Source organism: Ammospiza nelsoni, chromosome 5 (assembly GCF_027579445.1).
Source record: "Ammospiza nelsoni isolate bAmmNel1 chromosome 5, bAmmNel1.pri, whole genome shotgun sequence".
In the NCBI taxonomy this organism is placed as follows: Eukaryota; Metazoa; Chordata; class Aves; order Passeriformes; family Passerellidae; genus Ammospiza; species Ammospiza nelsoni.
In genome coordinates, this window is record NC_080637.1 from 12,895,539 (window position 1) to 12,923,041 (window position 27,503).

Consider the following 27,503-nt stretch of genomic DNA (forward strand, 5'->3'; position numbering starts at 1 on the left):
CTGTTCTAATGCTGAGCTCCTGTGCCCTCTTGCTCTGGGGCTGGATCAGTCTGTAACAGGGCAGTTCTTCCCAAGCACTTCTGTAATCAGCTGATCATGACAGTGTGTCTTGCTGATATAACTTTTTCTTTACTTCAGAAGAAATACTTATATATACAATTGAAAGAAAAACCTTTCAAGATCATGTTTCTTTGCTCATACCAAGATTGTCATCCTAGTTCAGAGTTAGAGGAGTGTTGGCTTCACCGTGTTGTGTTCAGCCCCAGTGCTGGCATGTGGTTATACACACATCAGGTGTGCACAAACAGATTTGTCATTTATATCACAGCTACCACATGGAATTGTTTTAGAAAGCAGAAATGTTACTCTAGAAGCAGCAAGTTAGATCTATGAGTGCTGGCACCAGCACCAGCTGAATATTTTTCCTATGGGGTGGAGTCTCTCCCATGTGTGAGCTGACAGTGCAGCACCTCCTCAGCTGGAGGTGCTGGAATCTCCTTTTCTTTGAGATGCCTGTGTCATTTGGTTGATGTTGCACAGTAATGAACACGGAAACTTTATTTCCTCAGAAAATCAGTTGGAACTATAATTCAGACTGTGCATTACTACTGGTTTCAATGGAGTTCTTGACAAGTTTTAAACTTAAAAGCCAAAAATGCCATTTGGTCCTTTTCCAGGCACCTCTTTAGGAGGGATGCTGATCTAAAATAACTGCTTAGTGTGAAATAAAAAGCTCCCATACTTAGGGTGAAATCTGGAATCTGGATTTCAAAGAACCAGATTTTCATCTTGAGACCCTCACCTACATAATCCACTCAGAGGCTCTGTGGCATCTTGGAATTAGCAGGCAACTATTTCTCTATCTGATATACTGATGACAAGGACATAATTTATACAGAAATTTCTTCTTTCAGCCTTGGCCTTTCTATTCCATTGTTGCTTGAAACTGGACACACAAGCACTATGAAAAAAGGTCTAATTTTCTCCATCTGGAAGCTGAAGATAATACTACCTAAACTAGAGGGATATTGTGACCATTCCTTGTTACAGTAGTTCATTTCTAAATAATCTCATTGTAATAAAATTGTTAAAACCATTTAAAAACTAGTGTTTTATTAAAGTTTAGTGGTGAATATTTACATATTCAGCTTCTACTGTTAGAACACCAGCATTTGTTTTATTTTATTGCATTTTTAGCTGGTTAATAAGATTTCTTAATTTAGAGTTGCATCTCTCTAATGACCTTTGCCGGATGCTAAATTTTAGATTACATTTACATATGAGACACTCCTATTTTGTTAAGTAGGAGACATATTATGGGGATAATCAGTTTATCTTAAGCTGTAATTCTATGTCTAGCAAGGATTCAAATTTCTAGGATGTATAATGGGTTAGTGAAATCTGGTAAAGCATCTTTGAGATAAATCCCAGCATATGAGATCAGTTAGATCTAGCTATAAAATGGAACAGAAGCTTAATTTTAATTTTCATTTGCACAGCTTGGTGCTTTACTTTTTTCTTTTACAACTTGACAGAGCTCTATCTGAAATTTAAAAAATGAAGGAACTGGATGGATCTTTTGAATATGCATTAACTAAATGGGAGAAACAAAACTAAAAAAAAGAAGTAGTTTCATGTAAGGTTAGATTTTCTATTCCATGGAAACTAATTTGACTCCAATGTAAATCCTCTGGTGAAAGGATGTGCATGCTTTGCAGCTACAAGATCCTTCTTACACAGGCTATGTGGACACTGAAATAGTACAGGCACCAAAGCAACAGTAACAATTTCAGTAGGAGATCTACAGTTCCAAATGAGGTCAAGGCATCATTGTGAAATTAGGAAGCATCTGGTTTCTTGGCATTTAGGTTTATATTTTAACCTTTGTGTTAACAACAGTGTCCCTTTCATTTTTAGTTGTATGCAATATATCATGCTTTGGGAGTTTACTATTTTTATGCAATTACAGTTCTTGTGACAGAAACTGGACAAGCCCAGCTGCAGGACTGAGCTGCTGTTTAAGCACAGAGCTTACAAACTGGCAGTGCAAACATTTTAGGGCAGTAAGTGCAATTTCATGCTGAACTGCCAAGGGAGTAAGAAATTGCCTATATACACAAAATACCCCCCAAAAATTATACACTTAAAATACAGTGGATTTTTCTGAAACTGGTCCATGTTTTGGAGTCTGAGAAGCTAAATCTCAGAGCCTTCTCACACTTCAGCATCTGAGCCAGCCCAGGAGCTACCAACAATCCCCAGTCTCCTTTAAGAGTCAGGGTGGATTTTGTCACCTAAAATCTGCATGTGACTGATAACGCTTCAGGGGGAAGGGAGCAACACTTGGGACAGCTCTCAAGAATCACCTCTGAGTAACAGGACCTTGGCAGCGGCAGGAGACAGTTCATGCTCCTGAGCAGGAGCATCCTCAGTTCCCACCATTCTCAACCTCTTCCTTTTGATCAGAAACATCCACAGTTCCCACCTTTTCAACCTCTTCCTCATGATCATGTGCCCAGAGCTGAGCTTTCTTCCTCTTAGAGCAGGCAAGATGGGGAAGGTTTGTAGTATCTGTACAGAGGGTGTCAGAAGTACTGTGTCAGATGGTATCTGAAGCACTTTATTAACCCTGAATGGGTTAGGAAAATGGTACCTAGAAACACTGCTTCCTGCAGCATAAGTAGTACAGATTTCTTTTTTTAAAGTAGTATTTTGTTTCTTTGCATTGTGTCACTTACTTTGGGGCAAATAACAGAATTTCACCCTGGTTCTCCTTCATTTTTGAGATAATGCTTGATTAGCCAAATGAAAAGTTCCTAAAAAATTTAACTACGAAGTCAAAACCAAGCACTGCTTCTTGCAAGTCTGTACCTATTTATCTACAGCCATACATTCCAAACGTGCTCAGGGACAATCTTCGGCACTGAAATTGCTTTCACTGTTACACTTCCAGAGCTTTCACTGTTACACTTCCAGAGCTTTTCCCAGCCCAAATGTGGCTCTTGTCAAGCAGCATTGTCACCAGCCCTTCCCGGCCTGGGGCAGCTGGGCGGGACCATTCCGGGAATTTGGAGTCCTGGGTCTGGAGCTGTCACCAGCGCCGGCACAGGCTCGGGGGGGCGCTGCATTTACTGCTTGCACGAAGCCCTGCTATCCCTGACAAGTGTCTCAGCTCCGTTACACACACTTCCCCAAAAAAGACTCCAAGTTATTCCAGCCGCGGGATTTCCCAGTCAGAGCGGGTGTGTCCCGCAGGAGCGCAGCGCCCTCAGGCAGCCCTGCCGCAGGAGCCGCACCGCGCAGGGACGGCAGCTCCCGGGGCTGAAGGCAGCGCTTTGTGCTTGCTGAACGTGGCCATAGTGGGATATCGGCTGGAAAATGCTTTCCTGACCTGCCTGCTCTGGGGCACTGAGGAGAACGGGACCATTAAAACCAAGCCCAAGCCTGCCAGAGCTCCAGGAGCGCTTGGATAACGCTCCCAGAAGGACGGTGGGATCGCTGGGCTTGTCCTGTGCAGGGCGAGCAGTTGGATTTGATGATCCCTCTGGGGCCCTGTGGGTCCCCGCGGGTCCCCTCCCACCCGGACATTTCCCATTCCCACCTCCCCGGGACGCGGCACTGCGGTTTGCGCTGCCCCTCTGCGCCCCCGGCGGCGGCGGCTGGAACTGCCCCGCGCCTGCGCGCCCCCGAAGGCCTCCCGCTCCGCCCCGCCCACCACGGTGTCAAGATGGCGGCGTCTGCAGCACGCTCAGCGGCCCGGTGGCTTCTTTTGCCCTGGTCCGCCCGCCTGGTGCGAGCGCCCGGCGCGGCGCAGCGGGTGAGACGGCAGGGAGGGGAACGGAGCGGAGGGAGGCGCGGGGAGCGTGGGCGCCGCGGTGGCTCTGAGCGCTGGTGCCCAGGCCGCCGCTGAGGGGACGCGGGGAGCTGGAGGCTGTGCTGCGCGGTGCATGCTGGGAGTTGTAGTCGCGGCGCGGTGCTCGGCGGGAGGTGTAGTGAGCGATCGGTGTGCTCGGGTTTGTGTGCGGCAGGTCCGGGGCTCCGCAGTGTGAGGGGGTGTCAGGGAACCGGGGATGCTCAGCAGGGATGAACTGGGCTGGAACATGCGCCCTGTGAGGAGAGGCTGAGGGTCCGGACCTTGTTCAGGCTGGAGATGCCATGGCTTCAGCTGGAGCTCTGAGAAGAATCTGTGCCAGCACCTGGGAGAAGGTTGTAAGGAACTTAAAACCAGGCCTGTCACAGTGGTGGGATGAGAGACAATGGGTGTAAGTTGAAGCAAGAGAGGAGAACCTGTTTATGTGGCAGTCAGGCAGTGGAGCAGGCTGTCACAGAGCTGTGCAGTTTCTCACAATTGGAGATTGTCAGTAGCCAGGTGCAAAAAGTCCTGGGCAAAGTGCTCTGACCAAGCTGATCCTGCTTGGAGCAGAAAGTTGGGCTACAGACCTCCAGTGGTCTCTTCAAACTTGAATTGTGCTGTGATTCCAAAATAAGTGAGTTTTAAGAGATCTAACATATTCTAGGAGGAGAGGGGTTGAAAGCTGGATTTTGTACTTTCGTGTTTAGGGCAGTTATGTGGGGAGAAAAATCTTGGTTTATTTGAAACATTTGAAATCACAGTTTTCAGGATAGCTGTTTGCTTGAATTTGAGATACATATTTACATTTCTTGTTATTGAAAAACTGCAGTAAGCTTCCCTTCTTTTCTACCCTGCTCTCATTTAATGTGCTTTAACTGCCCCCTGATTGTGCTGTTCTAATCCATGGCTGATGGATTTGCAGTCCTGGCATGGGCCCTTGGGCTGTATCTCAGTTCACTTTAGAAATCAGGTTCCCAGGAGAATTCCTGATGGTAAAGGTCCTGCAGGCTCTTGCTGGCAGCAGTGGAGAACAAGGGTGGCTGGCTGGTGAGAGATCAGCTCCTGTGTCAGACTGGAGGCAGCAGATGCATCTCCTCACTTGTAGTTATCTTCAGGGTTTGTTTCTCATTCAGGTTTCTGCTTCCCTTCTGTGAAGCAGTGGTGAATAGCAGTCCTGGATTCTCTCCCTTATAAATGCGTGCTTTAAGAAGGATCCATGGACTTAATGCTTGAGTTCAGCAATACATTTTTCAGAAAAGCATCCTTGGATATAACTAAACAATCTGAGTGTGACTGATGATTTTCCTTTCCAGGGTGTGCATGTTGGAACAGGGAGGTGCACAGTTTCCAAAGCAGCAACAGAAGTAATCCTAAATGTCCCTGAAACTAGGGTGAGTCCTTTGGAAAATGGCTTGCAAGTAGCTTCTGAGGACTCTGGACTCTCAACGTGCACAGTAAGTAACTTACAAAAGGAAGGGGTTTTGTGTCTGTTTGAGTGTGTTCATTTCCTTGTGGAACTAAATTGCATTTGCATTTTAGTATTAATTAACAACTGTTCCTAGAACTTAAGCCAGGGCATAGAAATCTTAAGGCTTTTGTTGATTTGTAATTAGATTTTTTGTGGAGATCAAAATTTTCTTTTTCTTGAAAACCTGCTCTTTTGAGGAAAAAGCCATAGCAAAGCTTTTAGCTGGGAAAATGACTTTTTTTTTTTTCTTCACTGAGGTTGGACTTTGGATTGATGCTGGAAGCAGATATGAAAATGAGAAGAACAATGGCACTGCTCACTTTCTTGAGCATATGGCTTTCAAGGTGAGTGTGAAGATTGATGTAGACATTTACAATGAATTTTTATGCTATTTATCTCTAAAGATCAATGATAGATCTCTGTCAGAATTGTATAAATAAGTTTTCCAAAATGAAATGAGAAAAATAACATGGACAACCAGGATTTTGGTTTCCATTAGAAAAATGAAGCTAAAATCCTAGTTCTGTGTGTTACACAACTATAGATTACACAGATGTAATTTTTAACTCACTTTTACCTTCTTATAGTAGCCTTAGAAGACACAGTCACTCTTTAGCCAGCTCTTTATTTTCATTTGTGAGTGCAGTAGGATTTATATCTGACTTTAAAGCTTGGAGAGATTAGTATGCCTGGTTTATTTCCAGAACACATTTTCTTTCTCTTGATCATAATCTTTCCAGACAAGAAGTAGTGATGATGAGTAGATGAATTGAAGGGTCTAATGTGATTTTGTTATTGTTCTATTTCAGGGAACAAAAAAGAGATCTCAGTTAGACCTTGAGCTAGAGATTGAGAACATGGGGGCTCATCTGAACGCGTACACATCCAGGGAACAAACTGTGTACTATGCAAAGGCTTTTTCAAAAGACTTACCAAGAGGTAATTGCTCTCATTCATCAGAAAAGCTGCAGAGAACAACATGCTTATCCAGCCTCCAGTGAGATGACACAGAATGGTGCTTTTGCAGTGTCACAGTCCCTTCCTTGCCTGGTGAAAAATCCGTTCTTGAACGTCACAAGAACGTGAGAATATGGGTTTAGAGAGGAGCCAGCAGGGATGCTTATATTTGAAATATTTTTCTCTTCAGAGTCCCTAGATAAGATCTGTCCCCTTGCTAGTTTTATGACTCTTTGAGGTGGGTTTCACTTTTGGAACCATATTTTTCTAGTAGCCTGAAAATACTTCTTTCATTTCCATCTCTGTTGGCAATCAGCTGTGGAAATTCTTGCTGACATAATTCAGAACAGCACCCTGGGAGAGGCGGAGATCGAGCGGGAGCGAGGAGTTATCCTGCGGGAGATGCAGGAGGTTGAAACCAACCTGCAGGAAGTTGTCTTTGATTACCTGCATGCCACAGCCTACCAGAACACAGCCCTAGGACGCACCATTTTGGGACCCACTGAAAATATCAAGTATGTCCAAAACTACCTCTGTCTTTAATTGTGTGGTAACTTTTATATATTGAGAGACTTAGCTAAAATGTAGAGAACAGTGTCAGATTTCATTTTTGCACTGGAGGGCAGCTGAAATTGCCCTGAATATAGTTGTAATAGAACCCCTGTATTGCCTTAGTTTCCTTGTAGGCAGTCATCAAAGGGTATGTGAACTTCAGATGTTCTCTGCGTGGCTTGGGGTTTTTTTGCCATATTTTTCTCCTCTTTCTTATAAGTGCTCCTGGCACAAAATTGGAAATACTTCTTTTTCCTATAGGTCACATGTTAGGCATTATTGTAAGCACACAGTGTTTGCACTGCTCTTTCAGCATTTGTTTAGACCAGTGCAGATCAGAGGGCTGCTAAATGTGCTGCTTTCAAAGGAAAGGAGATCATTAGTGCATCCTGTCTCCACCTGCCTGAGTTGGAATTCTCACTCCTCCTCAGGAAGCTAGAAGAGCTTTTTATTCAGTTCCTATTTGCTTTTTAGAAAGTCACCCTTATTTTAGCTTTCTGCTTCTGCTCTGAACAGTGGCAGCACTTTTAATTGTTTTGACAGTTGTTTTTTTTTTACATTTATCTCTTTTTACTCTAAACTTTAGTGACACAGTAGTGCTGTCTCTTTTCCTGTTTCTAGATCCATAAATCGTAATGACTTGGTGGAGTACATAACAACACATTACAAAGGACCCAGAATGGTCTTGGCTGCTGCTGGAGGTCAGTATGGGGTACTCACCCTTGATCACATGAAACTGTGCTTGAAACCATGGCCTGAGTCTGTGGGAACCACGTGGTGAATCACCCATTGTTCAGGAGGAAACCATGGCCTGAGTCTGTGGGAACCACGTGGTGAATCACCCATTGTTCAGCAGCTCCTGTTTGTTGTTGGCCCTCTGTAGCCCTGTGTGTTTTGTGCATTCAAACCCTTTGAGCTTTTGTTCCCTTTTCCTGTCAGTAATATTCCAGAAGCCTTAAATCAGGAACAAGAAGTGAATTGGAGGCCAAAATCATTCTTCTATGTGGGCAGGAAAAAAGGGTCCTAGGAGGTGTGAAGAGGGGAATAGCGAGGAATGCAGAGAGAAAGATGTAACACTGAGGCTTGAAAGAGCAAAGAGCTTGATTTGATGTAGTTTTAATGGAAAGCTGTTAGAGAACCGGGCAGGAGGAATCATGATCTTGTTCTGTATAGAGGGAATGTGTGAAGAATCCAAAGGTGGGGTATTAAAGCAGGGGCACAAAAAATTAGTACTTGGTTGAGTCTTTAAACTGTGCAGCAATTTAAATTAACTGTTCACAGAGTAACATCACAAAGCATGTGAAATACCTTTGTCCAGGGGTCTCTCACGATGAACTACTTGACCTGGCAAAGTGCCATTTTGGAAACTTGCCATCTGCTCCAGAAGGAGGACTGCCACCCCTGCCCCCTTGTAGCTTCACAGGCAGTGAGGTAAGCTGCTGGGTGGCTTTTTGGGCTGGCCTTACATCCCCTGACATGTGCTCTTGGGTGAGGAGAGAGGGCTGCTGTGCCACAGACTCAGCACATGAAAAGGTTTCTTTCCCCCAGTGGTGGCAGTGGAATAGCTGCTTTCCAAAGCAATACTTCCCATTCTTTCTTGGACAAGCCTCACTGCCACCACTTTTTATTCTTCATCACTTCCTAGAGGAATACCTTCCTTATCCGTGCTCCTACTTTCCTTTTATCCTCTTACTGGAGCATTTCCACTTATTGAGAATCACTCATTTAAAGGATGTGGCAGAGAATGGAGGCATCCATGTTCTATTCCCATCTCTTCTCAGATTTTACAAAGTCATCAGATTTCCTTGCTGCTGGTAGTTGTAAAATGCCTTGCAATGCTTCTCTGTGTAGGTTGGCACAATGATCTGAAATTGCCTCAGGGGAGCAGTTAAGGCTGATGTTAAATTAATCTCCATATACTTTAATTCTAGTGCATGTTTTGTAATCCAGCTGTAGGGTGCAAGGGTGCAAAGGGTGATTGCTGTTGTTTAACTTGCCCTGTGCCTGAGTGTGTGCAGGTTGCTCTGGAGCTGCTGTGCTGTGTTGCAGATCCGGATAAGGGATGACAAGATGCCCTTGGCACACCTGGCCATCGCCGTGGAAGCAGCCGGCTGGTCTGACCCCGACACCATCCCCCTCATGGTGGCCAACACCCTGATAGGGAACTGGGATCGCTCCTTTGGAGGAGGAGTGGTGAGTGAGCCTGCAGGCACCTTCCTGCTCTCACTGAGGTTGGTGGGATCTCCCTGAATTGGTAGTGCCAGGACAGAAAAGGGCATCCAGCTGTGAGCCTCAGAGGGTGTGTTACTCAGGATGTAGGAGAATCTTAGGAAGTGGTTCTAAACCAAAAATACAGGTTTGCCAGCCCTCATGGAATGTAGGATGTTTTATACCTATGTCATCATAACCTCTATATTATAAATGCAGGACCACCAACAAAGGGAAGGAATGGTGCATCTGATTCCATGTTGTCAGAAGGCCAATTTATTAATCTATTATACTATTTTATATTAAAGAATACTATACTATACTAAAGAATACAGAAAGGATACTTACTGAATGCTAAAAAGATAATAATGTAAACTTGTGACTCTTTTCAGAGTCCTCACACAGCTTGTCTACAATTGGCCAATGAGTCAAAACAACTCACACCAGAATCCAATAGAACAATCTCCAAACACATACCACATGAGCACAACACAGGAGAAGCAAATGAGACAAGAATTGTTTTCCTTTACTCTGAGGCTTCTCACTGCCTTCCAGCTTCCCAGGAGAAAAACCCTGGGTGAAAGAGTCACGTTCAGAGAATGTGAATGCCACACTTCTGGGTATCAGTAATTAACTGCCTCTTTCTTGAACCTAAGTGTCTTTGTGATTTTGGCTCAAATCTGGGGTGTTATTTTGAAATGTGATATTACATGCAAGGAAAGAAAGGGTTGAAATGAAGAGCTGATAATTAACCTTGTAGCTACTACTGCATGTTCAGTCGTCATTGAAATGAAAATGGGAAATGTGGAGGTGACTAGTAAGCTTTCAAAAAACTTCATGAAGTAATATCTTTTTCTTTTGCCTCGGCAGAATTTGTCCAGTAAACTTGCTCAGATTGCCTGCCAAGGTAACCTGTGTCACAGCTTCCAGTCCTTCAACACCTGCTACACTGACACAGGGCTGTGGGGACTCTATATGGTCTGTGAGCCATCCACTATTCAGGACATGGTGCACTTTGTTCAGAAAGAATGGTAAGCTACCAACTGTTTCTCTGGAAAGATTGTTTTTAGTGGAGGAATACAATTTAAAAATAAAGAGAATATTTTTCTCTGGTTGGGCTTGCTTGGGAACAACAAATGCATCAAATTCTAAACTTTGGCACCCAAAGCCAAGTCCCAGCGCCCAGTTTTTGACACCATTATTTGGAGTGAATAGCTTAAGATGTAGGTTTTGTTTCTTGCACGAGAAAACACAGCAGGGTTTTTTTTTTTTGACTGGGAAATGACAGAAGTCATGAAACTGTTAGGCCTTTTATTATGCTACTCAGTCACTGTGCAGCTTGTGAGCTGCAAGTGCCACCACTGAAAGAGCAAATATTTGTGGATGAGAATAATGAATGTGCAGTTACCAAACAGCTTTAGTCTGCAGTTGCTGCAGTTGATGTATCATGTGCTGCTGCTAGCTCTAGTGAATACATAGGAAAAGTTGAGCTGGTACATATGGAAATTTGAAACCTATGATTCTAGACAATATTCATTCATCTGAGGCATAAATCTGTTTTGAAGGATAATGTTTTGAAGACCATGATGACTGTAAAGCTTGAACTGCAGATGCTATTAAAAACACATGCATGTTACTTAAAAGCACTTGATTTAAAGTGGGTGAAGTTGAAACAAATCTTGAAAATGAGGAGTTTCTTTAATCACATAAATCACTTATACACCATTATTCTATGAAATCCCTGTTCAGTGGTGGAGAAAAAGGTTAGCACTGTGACTCTGCTGCAGCTTAGCACTAGGGAAGATACAGACAATTCTTGGGACAGGAATTCAGTGTTAAGCTATTTAATGCATCCTCCTCTCCTCACAAAATGTTCCATAGGCAGTGTGGCAAGTTATTGTCTCACCAAGAGGAGCCAGGAAGCTGGATTGCCTTCTAGCTAATTGCCTGTTACCCAGTTCCTTGGCTCTACTTTCTTAGCAACCTCCATTCTCAAGATAACAAGTACAGAGTGCACTTGCCTCAAAGTATGTAATAAAATGAAATACACCTCTTCTAAGAGAAAGAGCTTGCTCTTGGGTATCTTGATACGCTTCTAAAACCCCTACTTTGAGGCTGCTGCTTTGTATCCATGGCTAGTTTTCCAAGCTGTCTTACAAGCTTTATCTACAGAAGAGTAGTTAGTGCCTGGTAGGTGCAGCAATGCCTCTGCACCTTATCACAGGCAATCTTGTGTGCTATAGCCTGCCATTATTTAATGCCTTTGGACTGAAACTGTTTTTCAGGATAAGACTTTGCACAAGCGTTACAGAAAATGAAGTAGCTCGAGCAAAAAATCTTCTGAAGACAAATATGCTGCTACAACTTGATGGTGAGACTTATGAGAACTTCTTACTCTTTGTGGAGCCATAGGCTGATAACTGAAGGATTTTTTCCTGTTTTAGGGTCCACACCAATCTGTGAAGACATCGGAAGACAAATGCTGTGTTACAAGCGCCGAATCCCAATTCCAGAACTTGAGGCAAGAATTGAAGTAAGTGGCACTCACGTTGCAACTTTTAAAAGGCCATCAAGAAAATGACTTGCTACAGAAAGTAACAATATAGAAATTGTATTTCTTTTTCAGCTGAGAAAACATTTCCAACTGAGAAAACTTCTGAGGGTTTTGTTTCCTGCTCCCTTGGATTATACAAAATTAAGATCAGAAACGGTTTTATTATGGGACTGTAACAAAGATGCCTCTTTTACCCCTTTTAGGCAATAGATGCCCAGACTATTAGAGAAATCTGCACAAAGTACATCTATGATAAGCATCCTGCAGTTGCTGCCGTGGGTATGTGATACAAGTTTCCCAATCCTCCCATAACCCCTCCAGACCACTTGCTGTGAGCTGAGCATGTGTCATGGCAAACTTTCTTTAACTTCCAGGTCCAATTGAACAACTTCCAGAGTATAGCAAAATCTGCAGTGGCATGTATTGGCGTCGTGAGTAGTGAATAACAAGAACTTCAGCATATTTTAGCTTTAAAAAACCAGGAAAACAACAAAAACCACCCAACAAATCAACTACACCCTTTTAAAACTTTGGAGTTGCTTTTGAGAAGATTAAAACTCAAGAACCAGCCCCTCCTGTGTTTCTGTATAATGAAGAAAGGAATGGAAACATGTACAGTATTTGCATTTTTATTATAAAACAAGGATTGTCAGTAAGAGTCATTTCTTGACTTTAGTAGCATTCATCACTTGTTCTTGAGCAGCTTTCTTTGCCTTGACCATTTCCACGAGTTCCTGAAGAGAAGGTGGGGAAAAAAAGAAATTTAACTAAACACAAAACTTGTGACCAATGCTGTAGGTTTGAACACTACATATATTCACTGTAAAACACACTACTTCTCAACATAATGAGAAATCTACATTGTTTAATGTTGTCAAGCAATTTCCCTTAGAAACAAATCAATTAATGGAAGGTCAATCCTCAAGTACCAGGAACTTTACCTACAGGAGCTGGGGATAGGACTTCATCTATGAGAGCTTGCTGTCAAACTATAAAACAAATTTCCTGACACAGACTTTCCTTGCCAGCTTTCAGAGGCACTATTTTCACTGAGGAACTGCTCTTTTGGGGTTAAGTTACCAAAAATAAAAGGTTTCTTCTACGGTTCCATCATTTTGCCTGTGTCAGATCCTGTCTCTGGGGCAGTATCTCATGGAACAGTAAAAGCAAAGGATTCTCTCCAGGCCTGGCCTGGTGCAGTCCCAGGAGGAGGTGAGGGACCTCACCTTATATCGTTTCATGCAGTCTTTTTTTGACCGGCCTGGAACAGCTGCTGCTATTTTCTCCCATCTTTCAGGAGTATTTACTGGATAAGTCTTCAATGCTTGTTCTAAAAGTTTTTGTTCTTCTGTAGTCCAAGGGGATGAATCTAGAGGTGATCCTGTTTTTAAATGCAAAAAGGACAGCAAGAATAGATATTTTTAAAAGAGTCTAGAAAATACTGTAAAACATATTATAGTTTATTTTAAATCCCTGAAGTTTTGGGATGTATTGTGTGTACCAGAAACCCTCAAATCTGGCATCAGAGCCTGAACCACTTGCTATCAAAGTATGCAGGCAAATCTTGAGAAAGTTCTGGGTTACTTTCACCCCAAGAGACCCAGGGGAGAGAAGTGCACAAGAAGGGCTCCCTTTTCACCTTTACCTTCAAATCGTTCTGAGGGGGCAGCACTGTCCATCTGAGGCACCACACCATGTTCTTTTTTAAATTTGTCAAATGCTTTCTTGTTTATGTCATCTTTTTGATGAGGGTCTATGAGCAACAGACATTAAAGAGAATAATTATTGCAAGATTAAAGCCAGATGTAATAATAATAACAACATTCTGTAGCAGATTAATTCCAATAATCACAAAATCATAAACCCCAATTTCTACTTACTTTAAAATTACCATAAAGATGTTGGTAGATTAAAAAAAAAATCATTCAGGGTCCAATAAATTTTTCTCAGATTTTCCAACCCTTATCCTGCTTTATAGTGCTCAGAGGAATAATTGTTCCATATAATCTTAAACCTGAATCTGCAACTTCCCCAAAATCAAGAGGGATTGTTTTGTCAAGGGCTGTGGCACAAAACTCATGCATTGCCCAGGGTATGACCATGTCAGAGAGGCAGGAAAATCCAGGTGGCTCCTTGTGCCCCTCTGTGGTTTGTAATGCAGAAACCTCTTGAAAATTTAATGTTTTTTTTTCCTTCTATAGTGAAATGTGTAATTTCCTTGCAGCCTTATTCCAGAGCTCTCTATGCTTAATTTTTCATTTTTATATTCATTTTTGAAGAGGAGATGAGCCACATTCATTTAGGTGTCTTACTCTGGTGTTGGGTTCCATTAATTTTTTTAAAGTATGTCTAGACCTTCATCAGTTCCATTTATTTTAGATGCCTTCCTTTGTAGGGAGCTTTCTGAGAGGCCCATTTATCTCTCTTTGAGCCCTGCTATTTCAGGGCATCAGAGCATCAAGCCACATTAAGAGAGTTTCTGAGAGCTGCTTGTGAGGTGCTGACTTACAAAAGAGCCATTAGGATGAAAACACTGAATCACATAAATGCGCCTCTAAATCCTCCATCTGAACTACATTCCTTTTGGGGCTGTACAGAGGATTTTCTTAAGAAACACAGCTCCAGTCACAGAAAACTCAGCTGTACAGAAGCAGGCAGACCATGTGTTACAAAAATAAGGTAATATAGATACCAAGCTTTTGGAGACTCTTTGCTTTATTGATGACATCTTTTGCTGTTCGTTTTATTCCAGTAGTAGAGTGCAAGTTCATGTAATTGGCAATAACTTCCCACCTACAGCAAGAACAGAAATAATAAACCAGCACATTACATAATACTTTATCTTCATATAAACCATGGTCAAGCTCCTGTACACATTTTTATAAACTCCTGAGTAAGTTCTAACATATTTAAATACGTGCAAAATCCCAGAGTTGCTGTTCTGGAAAGCTTTCAGTCACTAACTGAAGAATTCAATCAGCTTGGGTGAACTCCTCAGTTCCCAATACAGAAAAAGGATGGGGTACAATGTAGGTAAGTGCAAACGTCTAATCAAAATTCTGCTAAATTGCTGTTACTCTCTGGCATTAAATACTGCAGGCTGCACTGAAGGGCTGAGTAGTTACTAACCCTCTGTCCACTGCCCCCAGAAGAATAACTAAACATTAGGTAAAAGGGCTTAAAGAGGAGAGAGCTGGAACAGCCCTAGTCCCAGGATTATTCCTAGCGGATTCTTAGAAAATGGAAGGCAGTATGTAGTGCTGCTCAGACAGGAGCCTTGCAGAAACAGGCACTGGTATCATCTCCATGGAGTATGGCATTTTTCAGTAAGCATCCAAATTTTGTAATGGATGTTTGAAATCTTTGTAATCCTACATGGAAGAAGGCATTTCATTCCTGGGAAAAAAAGTATTTAAAGTGTGCTCCTGTTCTTGCTTAGCAGTAAGCTGAGTGCCAGTGCTGTTTTCTGTAAATCTTAGCCTTTGCCTTTTCCCCTGGCTCTCCTCTGAAGAAAGCTGGTGGACTTAACTCCTTTTCTGGGATATTTTCCTCCTACCATATAGAGAAGAAACCAGCCTCACATTTCATTGTGGAGCCTCTGGAAGTGGCTTACACACTTGTATTCCTACCCAGCTGCACCCCAGTCACTGGTGTGGTTTTGTTCTGCACTTTAAGGAGTGGAGCCTACCATGGAGTGAGCCCTGTGCAAACAGGCACCTCAGCACCATCCTGGTAATGGACTGAGGCCCAAATCTGGGGGGAAACAAGATACAGAGCTAACTCCAGTGACACACAGAGCATGGTACCAAGGAAAAACAAACCTCTGGCTGCTTTTGAGTCAAGGGAAAAAAAGATGTTTAGGAAGTCCTTATACTGACAAAGTACTTGGGAAGATCTGAAAATATTTTATTATGCTTGTAATTTAATTTAAAATTGTTAGTAAGGGCTTTTAGCACCAAACCCGAGAAGTACCTTGAGTTAGTCCCTGCTGGAAAGAGGTTCACAGCTTTAATTAACAACTGTAAATCATCCTCTGGCCAGTTTTTGCTTCCCCCTCCACCGCCAGTGGTTGTCTTTTCTGAGCTCTTTGTTGCTTGGCGCATACGAGCTTCTGCCTCTTCTTTCTCTCGCCTTATTTGTTCATTTATTTCTTCTATCTAAAGATTGCAAATAAGCATTATTTACTGAATCATTGTTACATTTTACAGTGACACAACCCCCTCTCTGGACTTCCTTTGAACCTTGGATTTTGCTTTGTTTTTGTTCCGTATATTATATGTAAAGAAACAGAGAAGCTTATCTGTTCCAGTATTATTTCCCTTCATTACATGTGTATATTTTTAGGATTTAAAGATCAGTAGTTAACAGCAGAAATCCATCACAGGTTCACTAGGAAATTAAATGAATATCCCCAGAATCAAAGCAAAAGTTTTCAACCTTGCATGAATGTCTAGGCTAACACTTGACTTAGAGGGACAGATCCACAAAAGTATTAAGACCAGTGAGGGCAATTAAACCTCTGTGTTGAATACACTGGCTCTCAAATCTTCCAGCCTAACTGGTATCTAAGCCTGATTATATCAGTACAGCCATAACAACAGAGAACTTTTACATTAGAATGAGCTGCAGACTTTAGTTACTAAGTGTGTACTCAGGGTTAGATGGCCATTTAGCAAGCTAAAAACTGCTTAAGTTAACCCACTGCACATTTTTGTGATCTGTAATCACATCTCAAGACTGTGGTGTGACACATCTTTAATCATCTGCTTCTGAGTGGGCCCAGTCCAATCTTGGCACTATTAGAAGAGCTGTGCACTTATGGCTGTTGGCAGGATGCCCAGCGGCAAGAGCAAGAAACCCATTTCATAAAACCTTCCTGGCAAAAGGAAAGTTAACTGATAGATAATTTTTAGTGGAATAGTTTTAACAGATAGAAAGAGGACTGTCCTGCATTTAGAACACCCTCCTGGAAAATGGAATATTGAATTCAGTCCCTGAATTACTGTAGAGTAAGAGGCATTTCAGTCCTAAATTGTCTGAAGAGTAAACCTGACCCTGGGATGAGGGCAGATCATATTCCCCACCAAGGAAAAACATTCACAGCTGTGTATCCACAGTGGATGAGAGAAAGCACCTTCCTCTTTCTGCAGGTTCTTCTGCCAGGTTCAGTTTTTGGTTCAAATGGCTTTTCCTTGATGGCAAATATAGGCAGAGCCTTGCTGAGTTTTGGTAAATTTTGATTCCCTGTGTCTTGCATTTCCCATTCCTTGGTATCCAACCTACCAGCCCTTCTAGTGCCAACAGCCTGCAGCACATTTTAGTCCTTTTGTGGATCTATCCCCAAGTCACAGACACTAGACATGGATTTTTCTTGCATAAGAAGAAAAGACTGCCCTCCTTCCTCAAGGTAACTGCTACACATTGTTGGGCAAAATGAAATTTCTCTACTGTTTCTGTATACCATATAAGAGGTAGGTTTTGTGTTCTTTACAGATAAAAATGTGTATTTTGTTCTTGGCTGGCCCTGTTGCTTTGACCAGCCATGAACTGCACAATGTAAAATGAAGCAGAGATCCCTCTGCCTGTGGACTCTGAAAATCAAGTCTTTGTGTTTTACCAAGCCCGATTCCAGAGCAGCTCTGCTGCATCTTACTTCAGTTCAGACAGGTTGATTTCACAAGTTATTCTGTTATTTGATTTGACACTCAGCATAATTACCTGTTTTACTACAGCCGCCTTTCCTCCTTCCCTTGTTGTGGATGTAAGTGCTTCATTCAAGCATTGCAGACTAAAAATAAATTATTCAGTTACAATGGAGAGCTAGTAGAAAGATGGGTATCAAAAGGAGCAGAAAGCAGCAGCAGGAGGACTTACCTTGCTAGCTCAAGACGGTCACAAAGCTTTTCCACCTCCTCCATCATTTTAACACAATCTGCCTCATTATCAGAAAAGTAATTCCAGTTCTGGAAGCAGAAATACATGTTCTACAAAGTTCTTGAACTTTATTGTCCTATTCCTTCAGACAAAGGCTTAACACACAGCATTCTTCAGCCACTGCTGTGTTTGGACCTATTTGGTCAGCTTTACTCATAACTCATATGCATGTAAGTATGTGTTTTAGTATTTTGTTTTTTTAGTAAACCCACTTTCCATACCCATCTCCAGCCCTAAGAACAAGCAAACACATGATCCAGGCTGATCTAAGCAAAGACAGTAATTTGTCTGATGTAACCTGTATTTCATTGTAATAATAGTTAAATACCTTGCATGTTGTTCTGAGTTTTTGCCTTTCTTTCTTGATTGCTTTCTTCTGTATCTCTTTTTCCTTTTTTGCCACTAATGCTTGCTGCCTAACTTCTTCCTCCTCCTTTTCTTTTGCTAACCGTGCTGCTTCTAATTCTGCTTGTCTTTGCTGCAATCAAAAGAAAAAAATGCAAGTAAAAAAATCATCCAAGTAACATTGTTACAGGGCCATTCAGTCATCCAGTATCAAAATGTGTTGTTTCTGGTTTGGGTGGAGTTTTGTTGGTATGTTTGGGGGTTTAAAAATGCATGAATACTTTAATGTCTGGTTTTCCAAGAATTTTGAGGGAGATGATGACACATACCATGTGGCATTGAGTCAAGTACTCCCTGTGAGGACCCTCAGTTTATAAATCCTGACTTCCTCTACAACAAAGATACAAAACTGTGCATAATTTCCTACTTCAGCCTCAGGAGTATGAACTTCATGGTCCAGTATTTCTCCTGCATCATTTCTGACATATTTTGCAGTGTTCTAATGTCTTTAAAGTTACTTTTTTGCACCTTACAGTTCCCTTTCATTCCTGTACTTTCAGAGCCATCTTCTCCAAACTGTTCATATTTATCAAGTATGTTCTGTTACCTCAGAACATTTCGTACCAACCAACCATTCACAAACCACATGCCCAAGGCAAGCAGACATACCCATTTTATGCACTTAATGCTTGCCTTGAAACCAGAGGAAGTGTATGCAACAGAAGAACTCAGTTTTCAAAGGTGTTTTGTTTCAGATCTGCATTCCTTGTTTCCATCTCATTGTCAGAAGGCTGCCAGCCTTACACTGCCTGCTGCACAGGCATCAAACACAACACATTTTTGAACCCCAGGGTAATTCTGTCAGTAGTCTTCTGACAAATCTAGAACCTGAAGCAGCAGGTGTGAATGAAGCAGAGTTTTTCAACCCAAATAAAGTCCTTCACTTACTTTTTCTTTTGCCTCCTGTTCTTTTCGTTTTGCTTCTACCTTGGCTTTCTTCTCTGCTTCCTTCTTTGCCTTTTCTTCCTCCTTAAATTTCTTTATTCTGGGATCACAGCTGTATGCACTGTCTGGTGGAAGAAAGGAAGCATCATGTATAGAAGAAAAGCAGGAGACTTCCACAGTTAGTTAATAAATCTCACTTTAAAGAACAGCAGTTTGTGTGCTCACCAACAAGAGTCCTAATTCTGTTCATTTCTTCTTTTTTTCTCAATGCTCTGGCAGCTCTGTTCTGCTTTTCAATCCACCTCCTTTCATCTCGACTAAAAGGGAAAGCATAGTTCAGTGCTAATGCTTTACAGTGCCACTGCTAGAAATTCATCAACAAGCTTCTTAAACAGTTCCCCCCACACAGATGTTCTTCTGGGAGTACTTCAAAAATAGACTTCAAAAAATTAAGTTCCAGGCTCCGAGTTCATGTACAAAATGCTAAGTGTTTACATAGTTATATAAACCTGACAAAGCAAGCTGCTTATCTGTCCTTGTAGGGAATGAGACCATGGACTTTATTTTCAAAATGCAATCCACTTGCTTACCTAACATTAAACTCAAGCTAAACAACAGAAATGCTAGCACAGGGTTTAATTAAAGGACAGCAGTATAAATAATGCCACAGTTAGCTCATTTTGCAGAATTTAGTCATGTCACATAAACTCATCTGCACAGGAACAACACTCTGAAGTAGCATGATACTCTGGGTAAAGTCATGCCAGATTCACTCCACTGAAATACAGCTCAGGTAATTGATGGGCTGACTAAATAATCTGAAATTTTACCAGTGCTGTCAAGAAAGAGGCAAATTTTAATGGGGATCTGTAGCCTCATCAACACAGCCACATAAAGAACAACAGAGGGGGCAGGGAAGTTGGAACTATGAGGTATTTAAAGCTCCTTCCAACCCAAACCACTCTACCTCAGAACAAAGAAAGCAATCCCCATAACTGAGAAGGAGGCTAATATGAATAGATTGAAGCTTTAAAACATGAGCAACATCACCTTTGGCAAGAAGGAGTAGCAAGAATCATGACCATCTGAAGAGCAGCTGTAATGCAGTTCTCTCTCATAAGTACAGCACACTAGGTACCATTTGTCTAAACATCTTTGAGAAGGACACTAATGACAGGAATGAGCAGAAAAAAGAGCTATACAAATAATTCAAGATTGTTCCAATGAGAAGCCTAGAGGTTCATCTGTGTGATGTACCACAAGTACAAGTGACAGGGAACTGATTACAGTGCCCTCACAGAATCTTCACAGGAGAGAGAACAGTGGGTCTGCTGAGGTTCAAGAAATCCAGGAGCAGGAAGAGGCACAAGAGAAGAGAAATGCCCAGCTACAGCCTAAATATGGCAGTTTCCGGCACAAAGAAAGCCAACCACTGAATCTAAATACAAAACTGATTTCTAGCCAAACTGGCAAAAAGATAAGCATACGATGTAAATTATGGTCTCACAAGGATTACTAAGTGAGGTTGTGTCCTGTGAAATGTGTGTTAGACTAAAGCTCCAGCTTGAACACTGTTTATAACTGTAGGAAGGATAAAACCACAATGTATTTTCCAATGCAACATGTTCTGAGTAATTCAGCAACTATCACTACATCAACTAATACATAATTTTTAGCATCAAGCCATCAGAACTCACCTCTCCGAACTCTAGGAAGTATCATTTTCTCAGTACAAGTTAAAGAGAGAAATGATACCAGCAGGCTCATCCACTCTGTCCTGGCTCCACCTGTGCTTGGGACTGGCAGGAATTGAAAGCCTGGACTTAAATGAACACACATTTCAAAGCACCTCAGACAGACCTCTGCGAGGCAAGCAGGAACTACTTCAATTATATGAAGAAGCCCACAGTAAGTTCAGTTCAATCCATGACTGACCCCTAAGCTGGGAGAGTGGAATTCAGACTTGGTTCAGCTGCCTTTCTTCCTATGACTTACAGTCTAAGAGAAAGTTGCAAAATCTTGCAACCTCTCAGTCTCCTGTCAAAATTATTTTTACTTACATACCATTCTGCTTTTTCTTTTTCCTCTTCATCTAAATAGGAAAACTCTCTCCAGGAATCAAAATTATACCTAAAGGAAATTGAAGAAAAAAAAAAAGTGAATGAAAAAACAGCAAATCTGTTAAACATCAGCACATTTTTTACTGTTATGTGTTTATAGGCAACTGTACTGCTGTTTACAATTTATAACACATAATTTACAATTATTCTGCACCTACAGTGATTCCACTGTATTGAGTCAGTATGCAGAATATGATTTACACCTCTCTGTACTGTGGGACAGCCTACTTCAGGATGGCATTGGTCTTGCCCACTCTAAATGTCTACAGCTGTCTATGTTTCTGTCACAGGCAGGGGAAATGCAGTGCAGTCAGTAGAGTTCAGACAGAAATAAATCTTTATCTGAGCACCCATATTTAGCAGATAAGGCATGCCAAAAACATGACTGACTTTTTTGGACTAAACACACCTCCCTTTGCTAGAGGAGCTTAAACTCCTAAGATGTCTCCACTAAAAACACAGGTTAGATGAGATAAACCTGACTTCCAGTCTGTGGGTCAGCTCAGTTCTCAGCCACCATGGTCAGAAATTCCCACTGCAGCTGTAAATTTACAAGTGGATGGGTTAGCCAGGAGAAAGCTGGCTCAGTTTGTGGAAGGCACAAAAGCTGTGGGGTAATTTTGTGACATCAGGAGGCTGGGACAGCCCACACACCAAAGGGTCTGCAAGCCCTTTATACTGCATGTCTTGAATAGAAACAGAGGCACCAGCTGACTTACCAAAAGGAATAGAATGCATCTACCTCCTCAAATGAGGAGTTCATGTCCCCAAGTTTAGGTACATTTTTCTTATTTGACCACCTGAAAATACATGGATATATTCAAGAAACAATATATACAATCTTCATAACATGGCATTTGTTAAGCACAGAATCAAAACCTGAGATTCTCTCCCACCAACACAGAGAGGGCACCAGGAAAGAGGAAAAGAACAGGAGAGTTCCTCATAAGTATCCTCCAGATTGGGCATTTTTGGGTGAGTTTCCCCAAAAAAGCAACCTTCTCCTGCCTGAGTGTCTCCTGCTTTGTGCCTCAAGAAGACCTGATGGAGCACAAATTATCTTTGTAGATACTCCATTCTCCATACACATTCTTCTGGCAGAGGAGCCTATGGAAAGTGGCCACAATAACTCTGTGAATAACTCAGCTCTCTGGCAGGGTACAGAAGTCTCCCACACATCCTACTGGAGCACAAGGGAATAATGCAATAATGCATACTTTGCCCCCACTGCATCTTTTTCTAGGGAAATCTTCCACAGGCTCTAGAATTGGTTGTTCCATGACAGAGCATTAACTCTCACTGCAGAAAAGGGAAAATCCTCATCTGACAACCACAGATCCAGGTCTGAAGTCTATGGAATAAGATTCAGTGAGAGTAGTTTAAACCATAATTGTTCAGAATGTTGTAAAGTGCCTCATGTAATTAAGCCCTTTTATACAGGGAAAAGTTGGCAGGTTTCTATTGTGACAACCTTAATACCAAGCTAATTGTCAACCATGAATCAAATGAAGAAAAGAAGTCACACAAAGTAAGAGAGAACCACCAAATATTGACAACTACAATTTTCTTCTCTTTTAACCAGCTAAATCATGACTGTAACTACTGTCTTCTGTTGATGCCTCACTCTCAGAAGAAAATAATTTTAAAAAGGAAGTTTTAGTCAGCAGCACATATTTGGTATTGTAAGTAATTTCAAGATGAAACAATGAGTTGTGCAAAATGGGCCGTAGGTAATGGGAAGCTGAGAAGTTTTTCAAAAATGGCATGGGTCAAACTCAAAGCCATCAGCTGCCAGTTCAGATTATTTTAAAATGAAATAAAAAATAATTGCAACTATTTTAGTTATATTACATTTCTAGCAAATTAATACATCTCTTATTACAAACACAATGTCAAAAGAGTTTGCAAATGCTGATTCTCCAGCAACAGCAGAGGCAGTCAGACACAGCTTACCTGGCATTTCTTTCAAAAACTGGTGAGAAAACTTCGAAGAAGTTTTCTTTTGCTTCACTTTTGGAAGGTACAGAGTTATCAAAAGTTGGGTCTATGCTGTTAAATGCTCGTCGTTTCACAGGATCAGATAATATTTCATAAGCTGAAAGTTACCAGACATAAGGTTGTAAATGTTTGAAAAGATGTTCTCAGATCTGTGTTTGATCTGTAGTGTTCTTGTAGAGCTTGATATTTCATTATTTTAGTGACACCAAAAAGCATTACTGTCTGTTCCTGCTAAACTAAGTAGGAGGAAAACATTTATGAAAAAGGACACATTTAACCATTAAGATGTAACAAAACAGACAATATTTAACTTTATAGCAGTAAATTTTGTTCAGACACTGGGAGTTTGGGCATGACATCTTCAGACTTTTATCCTACACCAGATCCCTGCAGATAAATTGACAAAATGGTTCACTAGGGCACAGAGCAAAGGCAATCCCTGAGTTCATGTGTTGTCAGAATGGGCTAGAACAGGAACTGTTCCTTAGAATTTTTGCAGGTGATGATGAACTGAATCTTTGATAGAATACAGAACTCCACACAAACTCTCCAAAACATGCAAACAGTCCCAGATTTCCTGCTCTTAGATCCCTGCAGCTGGGGAGATCACATTACTAATTTTATGTTCTGTAAATCACAAAAACTACAGCTTCAGTACTCTTATCTCAGTGAAGTGTGGAGTTTTACAATGACCACTATTTTTCAGTAAGAATGAAAAGTCACAGAAATCAAATTTGTACTGCAATCATTCATGGACTTGTGTGCCTGCACCCCTGCCAGAGAACACTGGCCCATGAAGGTTGGATGTGGGAGGTGATAATCTGGAGGAGGCCTTGGTGCTCTGCAGGGCTGTAAGCTGATCTCACTGCAAGGAATGACAGTGGCCACCAGTGAGCTGCTGTCTGCCAGTCTGCCCTTTCCCTCTGGGAAAGGACTTCCCTCCACCAACACTCCAAATGACCCCAATTATCCTGCCTCAGTAACCCTCACACCATTTTCCTGGTGCAGGAAATTCTGTGCACATCCATTGGTTCCTCTTCCATTTAGGAGATGTCCCTTCCACTTACAGATCCCCAGTTCTACTCCCACACACTCAGCTCCCCCAGCTCTGCATCTCCCACACATTCCTTTGTCAGACCAGTTTCTGAGTCCAACTTATGTTCTCCCACCTTTCCAAGTTTCTCCTCCCTGTTTCATTACTGTTTGTTCCTACTCCAGGTCCCCCTTTCCTACTATTGCATTTTAGAATGCTGCCTGGAAGCATTATTCCTTTTCTGTGCTACTTGTGCTTTGCTTTCTGTTTAGCCCCAAACTTGGATTGCAAGCAGTTAAGAGGGAAGGTTCTATGACTTTTTGCTCCTTGCATGTAGAACACAGAGCATTTTCCTGAACTCAGAGATATTTTAGATAAACATTCAGAGGAGGAAGTTTATAAACACAAATTCCAAGATTTCCTCCTGCTCCAACCTTACTGAGTGAAATTTGTTTACAATAAACGAAAAAGCCAAGCTCTCAAGCATTCCTGGAGATGCAAGTCATACACCTAGAGCAGCCCCTGTGGGTTTGGAATTGGCCAGCAGTGGTGTCTGGGTCACAGAACCATTAAAGTTGGGAAAGACCTCTAAAACCAGAGTGCAGCCATTAATCCTGCACTGCTGAGTCCCCCACTCAGGCAAGAAGGAAATGTTATTAAATGGAGTTCACTTGCTCATCTGTGGGCACAAATGAGCAGCTGAAGAAACTGATGACCTGGATCAAATCAACACATGTCCTATTGTCACAGCAAGCACATTAGAATTCAGATTTTCCAGCTGCTGCTGGTGCCTGTGGGGAGTTGCTCCATGGCTCACTAGTTCATCCAGGTATGGGGCCAGCTCCAGAGGTTCATCTGTGTGTGCACTGCTGCAAGTGTCACATTTTGTCACCAGCTGCCACAGCAGCCAAACATCTGTCAGCTGCATTCCCTTCCTGCTTCTGCCCACTGGGAAGTTACACCTCATGTGATCTATTGATGCAGTTTTCTACAATGGAAAAAGAACTTCTCCAGCTGTTTACTCATTGACAATTCCTTAAAATCCTAATGAAGCCAACAAATACGTTTCTGATGATCAAGTAGATTGAGAGAGTATCCAACAAAGGAGATCAATTGCTTACCTTTAGTTATGCAAGTAAAATAATCATTATCACCCTCTCCTATCTGCTCCCCTGCAGCTTTTCGCTTGTCTGGATGATGTTTCAGAACCATGGATTTATCTAACAAATAAATGCATTACAGTTAGAAATGTTTCAGTAGAAACAGTTTCAAACTACAAAGTCACACAGTAACTCCAACTGGCATTTCTCTCATTCAAAACTTAAATAAAAATACAAACCAAACAGTCAGATCTGGCAGAAAACAGAAGTTAATGAATCTTCTTTGATTTAATACTATAGTTAGAATTAACATTATTTCATCTTTGCTGGGACATAAAATAACCACAACTCAGAAACTCTATTTTCTATTCCTCCTCAATATCTGAAGAAGTCTGAGACTTACTCTACTATTATGCCTAGCAATGTGCTTTAGTATCTGTAAGTGTACAGTTAGCTTCAAAATTGAAAGAAACAAAAATAATTAATGTAATTTTAGTTGTTATTTCTGATGAAAAACAAAATAGTTCAGATAAAACAAAAATTGTATTCTATCCCTTTACTGAAGTTTTGAACACGATCCAAAGTGAAATTTAGCAGGAAAGCTACAGCCTGTGAATGCTGCTGCACTTCCCAGAAACAGAGATGTGAAATTTTTTACTCCCCTAGATTTAGGCTTTGTGAATTTTTTTACTCCCCTACATTTAGGCTTCTGGATTTCAGAACTATGATATAAATTTAAGATGCTGGTAAACAACACAAATCAAACTTTTAGGCCTGGGAAACAGTAAAAACCTTGTTCCCAACATGCAGGTATTTTCACTGGAAACCAGCTGTGCACATCTGAAAAAAGGTTTTGCTTATGAGGGACAGGTACTCACGAGCTGCTTTGATTTGTTTCTGAGTAGCCCTGTATCGGATATTCCCCAGTCCAAGAACTGCATAATGGTCTTGATTCTGAGAGAAAAGAACCACAAACCCTAATAAACACTCATAAATACAACCTAAAACACCACCACACATGCAGAAAACAAGTTCTCTTCCCCATCTCTTAAAGGCAAGAGGGAGAATTCTTCCCTCTCCCAATAAATATTGGGAAAACACTATAGGAACAACTGTCATAAATTATTGAATAATTACTGAATAACAGAATATCAATAAATCAAGCCATTTTCATAGAAATTTAAGTAGCTTAATCTAAATTGGATTAAAGCACTAAAAAATTCAGTTATTGGAAAACTGAATTGCTGTTGTTAATATTAAGAGTATGTAACTCCAGAATAAAGGAGATGAGACACTTAATACTTTCAGGCAGTAAAATACAAAGCTGCAGCTCAAAGCTAAGATCTTATCCTGAGGTGTTTGCCTTCACACACCAGCTATTAAGATAAGGGACATGAACTGATTCACATGGGTGTAGGAGGGGAGGAGGAAGGAGATCTTTAGCACCTGGGCATGGCATATAACCTCGATGAGCCAAACGAGGTGACAGTAACACATATTGACTGAATACCTTCCAGTCCTTTGGGTCGAGGGTTTTTAACATAGGATACTCCTCAAGCTGCAGTTCTTCATCCCCCGATTCCTCAGAAAGTTCCTTCTCATCTTCTAGCTCCTGGAAAGAGGCAGAAACATTTATGTTTCTCCTCTTAATAAATGCTTCAAACCATCTTCCCACAGGTTCCACTTGACAGAGTACTGACGCTATAAGCAAAAACATAAAAGCAACTTCATCTTCTGTGGTTTACTTTTGTTTTTTTTTAAACTAAACCCCATCAAAACCCCCACAAGCACAGCATCACAGATCTCTAAGGGCTTTCTTTGGCTCCGCACACAGCAGAGAGCAGGAACCAGCACTCGTGCCCACCAGACGGGAGCTCCCAACGCTCCGCGCTCTCACAGCTGCAAAGGTGATTTCGAGTTAAAGGGACACGCGTGTCAATGGATGTTCAATTCGGTACCGGCGGCGGAGGAGGCACCCGGGCAGCGATATTGGATCGGGATGGATGTTCCCCGCGTTCCCGTTCCCAGGCCCCTCCCTCGGGAGCACCCAGACTTGTTGCTGGCACAGGGGCACCAACGATCCCGCCGGGGGCAGCGCACGGCACACGGAGACAATCAAACTCAAACCAACACCAAACTTCTCCAGCCCGGCCGATTTCCCAGCCCGGGGCCCGGCCGGGCGCTCCAGGGCGGCGTTTCCCGTCCCGAGCCCGCGGTACGTACCGGCGGAGAGCGGCCTGCTGACGGCCGAGCGCTGTCCGTCCGCCGCGGGGCCGCGCAGCAGCGCCATGGCCGCGGCCTGCGCCTGCCGCGGCACCGGCGCGTGGGGCGCCCGCAGCGCTTCCGGGGCGGCGGCGGCGTGCGGCGCCATAAGCGGCCCGGCCGGCCCTGCCCCAGTCCCGCGGGCCCCGCGGCGTCCCCGCCGCCCCCGCAGCG

At 42.2% G+C, this 27,503-nt stretch overlaps 2 protein-coding genes across 6 annotated transcripts in view; one reads left to right on the forward strand and one right to left on the reverse strand.

The window, feature by feature from the left end:
• The window catches only part of PMPCB (peptidase, mitochondrial processing subunit beta), a 25,490-nt gene extending 12,785 nt beyond the window's left edge, over positions 1 to 12,705 (forward strand). Inside the window, exons 1-13 of one of the 3 annotated variants that reach the window (XM_059473253.1) lie at positions 3,658 to 3,817; positions 5,167 to 5,307; positions 5,579 to 5,665; positions 6,131 to 6,260; positions 6,595 to 6,793; positions 7,452 to 7,531; positions 8,149 to 8,261; positions 8,880 to 9,023; positions 9,909 to 10,069; positions 11,324 to 11,409; positions 11,483 to 11,571; positions 11,796 to 11,871; positions 11,967 to 12,705. In XM_059473253.1, the coding sequence (XP_059329236.1) occupies positions 3,728 to 3,817; positions 5,167 to 5,307; positions 5,579 to 5,665; positions 6,131 to 6,260; positions 6,595 to 6,793; positions 7,452 to 7,531; positions 8,149 to 8,261; positions 8,880 to 9,023; positions 9,909 to 10,069; positions 11,324 to 11,409; positions 11,483 to 11,571; positions 11,796 to 11,871; positions 11,967 to 12,031 (1,461 nt within the window). In that variant the 5' untranslated portion in view covers positions 3,658 to 3,727 and the 3' untranslated portion in view covers positions 12,032 to 12,705. Of the gene's footprint in view, positions 1 to 3,657; positions 3,818 to 4,140; positions 4,207 to 5,166; positions 5,308 to 5,578; positions 5,666 to 6,130; positions 6,261 to 6,594; positions 6,794 to 7,451; positions 7,532 to 8,148; positions 8,262 to 8,879; positions 9,024 to 9,908; positions 10,070 to 11,323; positions 11,410 to 11,482; positions 11,572 to 11,795; positions 11,872 to 11,966 lie in introns of those variants that run through there. The other 2 variants (XM_059473254.1, XM_059473255.1) reach the window with 2 other exon arrangements.
• On the reverse strand, positions 12,206 to 27,460 carry DNAJC2 (DnaJ heat shock protein family (Hsp40) member C2). 3 transcript variants are annotated; one of them, XM_059473245.1, is made up of 17 exons: positions 27,291 to 27,460; positions 26,578 to 26,768; positions 25,946 to 26,021; positions 25,089 to 25,187; positions 22,890 to 23,031; positions 21,656 to 21,736; positions 20,881 to 20,946; positions 19,042 to 19,133; positions 18,820 to 18,941; positions 17,855 to 18,004; positions 17,467 to 17,555; positions 17,311 to 17,380; positions 15,565 to 15,749; positions 14,285 to 14,385; positions 13,238 to 13,345; positions 12,819 to 12,973; positions 12,206 to 12,326 (listed from the first exon to the last, which is right to left on the reverse strand). In XM_059473245.1, the coding sequence occupies exons 1-17, from the start codon at positions 27,436 to 27,438 to the stop codon at positions 12,252 to 12,254; spliced, it is 1,950 nt and encodes a 649-aa protein (XP_059329228.1). In that variant the 5' UTR covers positions 27,439 to 27,460; the 3' UTR covers positions 12,206 to 12,251. The 3 variants fall into 3 exon arrangements, with proteins under 3 accessions (XP_059329228.1, XP_059329227.1, XP_059329230.1); XM_059473244.1 differs by having other exon boundaries at positions 12,206 to 12,973; XM_059473247.1 differs by having other exon boundaries at positions 12,206 to 12,973; positions 26,578 to 26,679; positions 27,291 to 27,372.
• Positions 27,461 to 27,503: the final 43 nt, after the last annotated feature.

Bases quoted from the DNA above. Each gene is read 5' to 3' on its own strand.
- DNAJC2 (XM_059473244.1), bottom strand. From the start codon at position 27,438: ATGGCGCCGCACGCCGCCGCCGCCCCGGAAGCGCTGCGGGCGCCCCAC. The intron at 14,386-15,564 runs GTACTTCTCGGG...TTCTTGCTGTAG, and splicing joins CCAGCAGGGACTAACTCAAG to GTGGGAAGTTATTGCCAATT. The intron at 12,974-13,237 runs GTAAAGGTGAAA...ATTTAAAAACAG, and splicing joins CCCCTCAGAACGATTTGAAG to GATCACCTCTAGATTCATCC.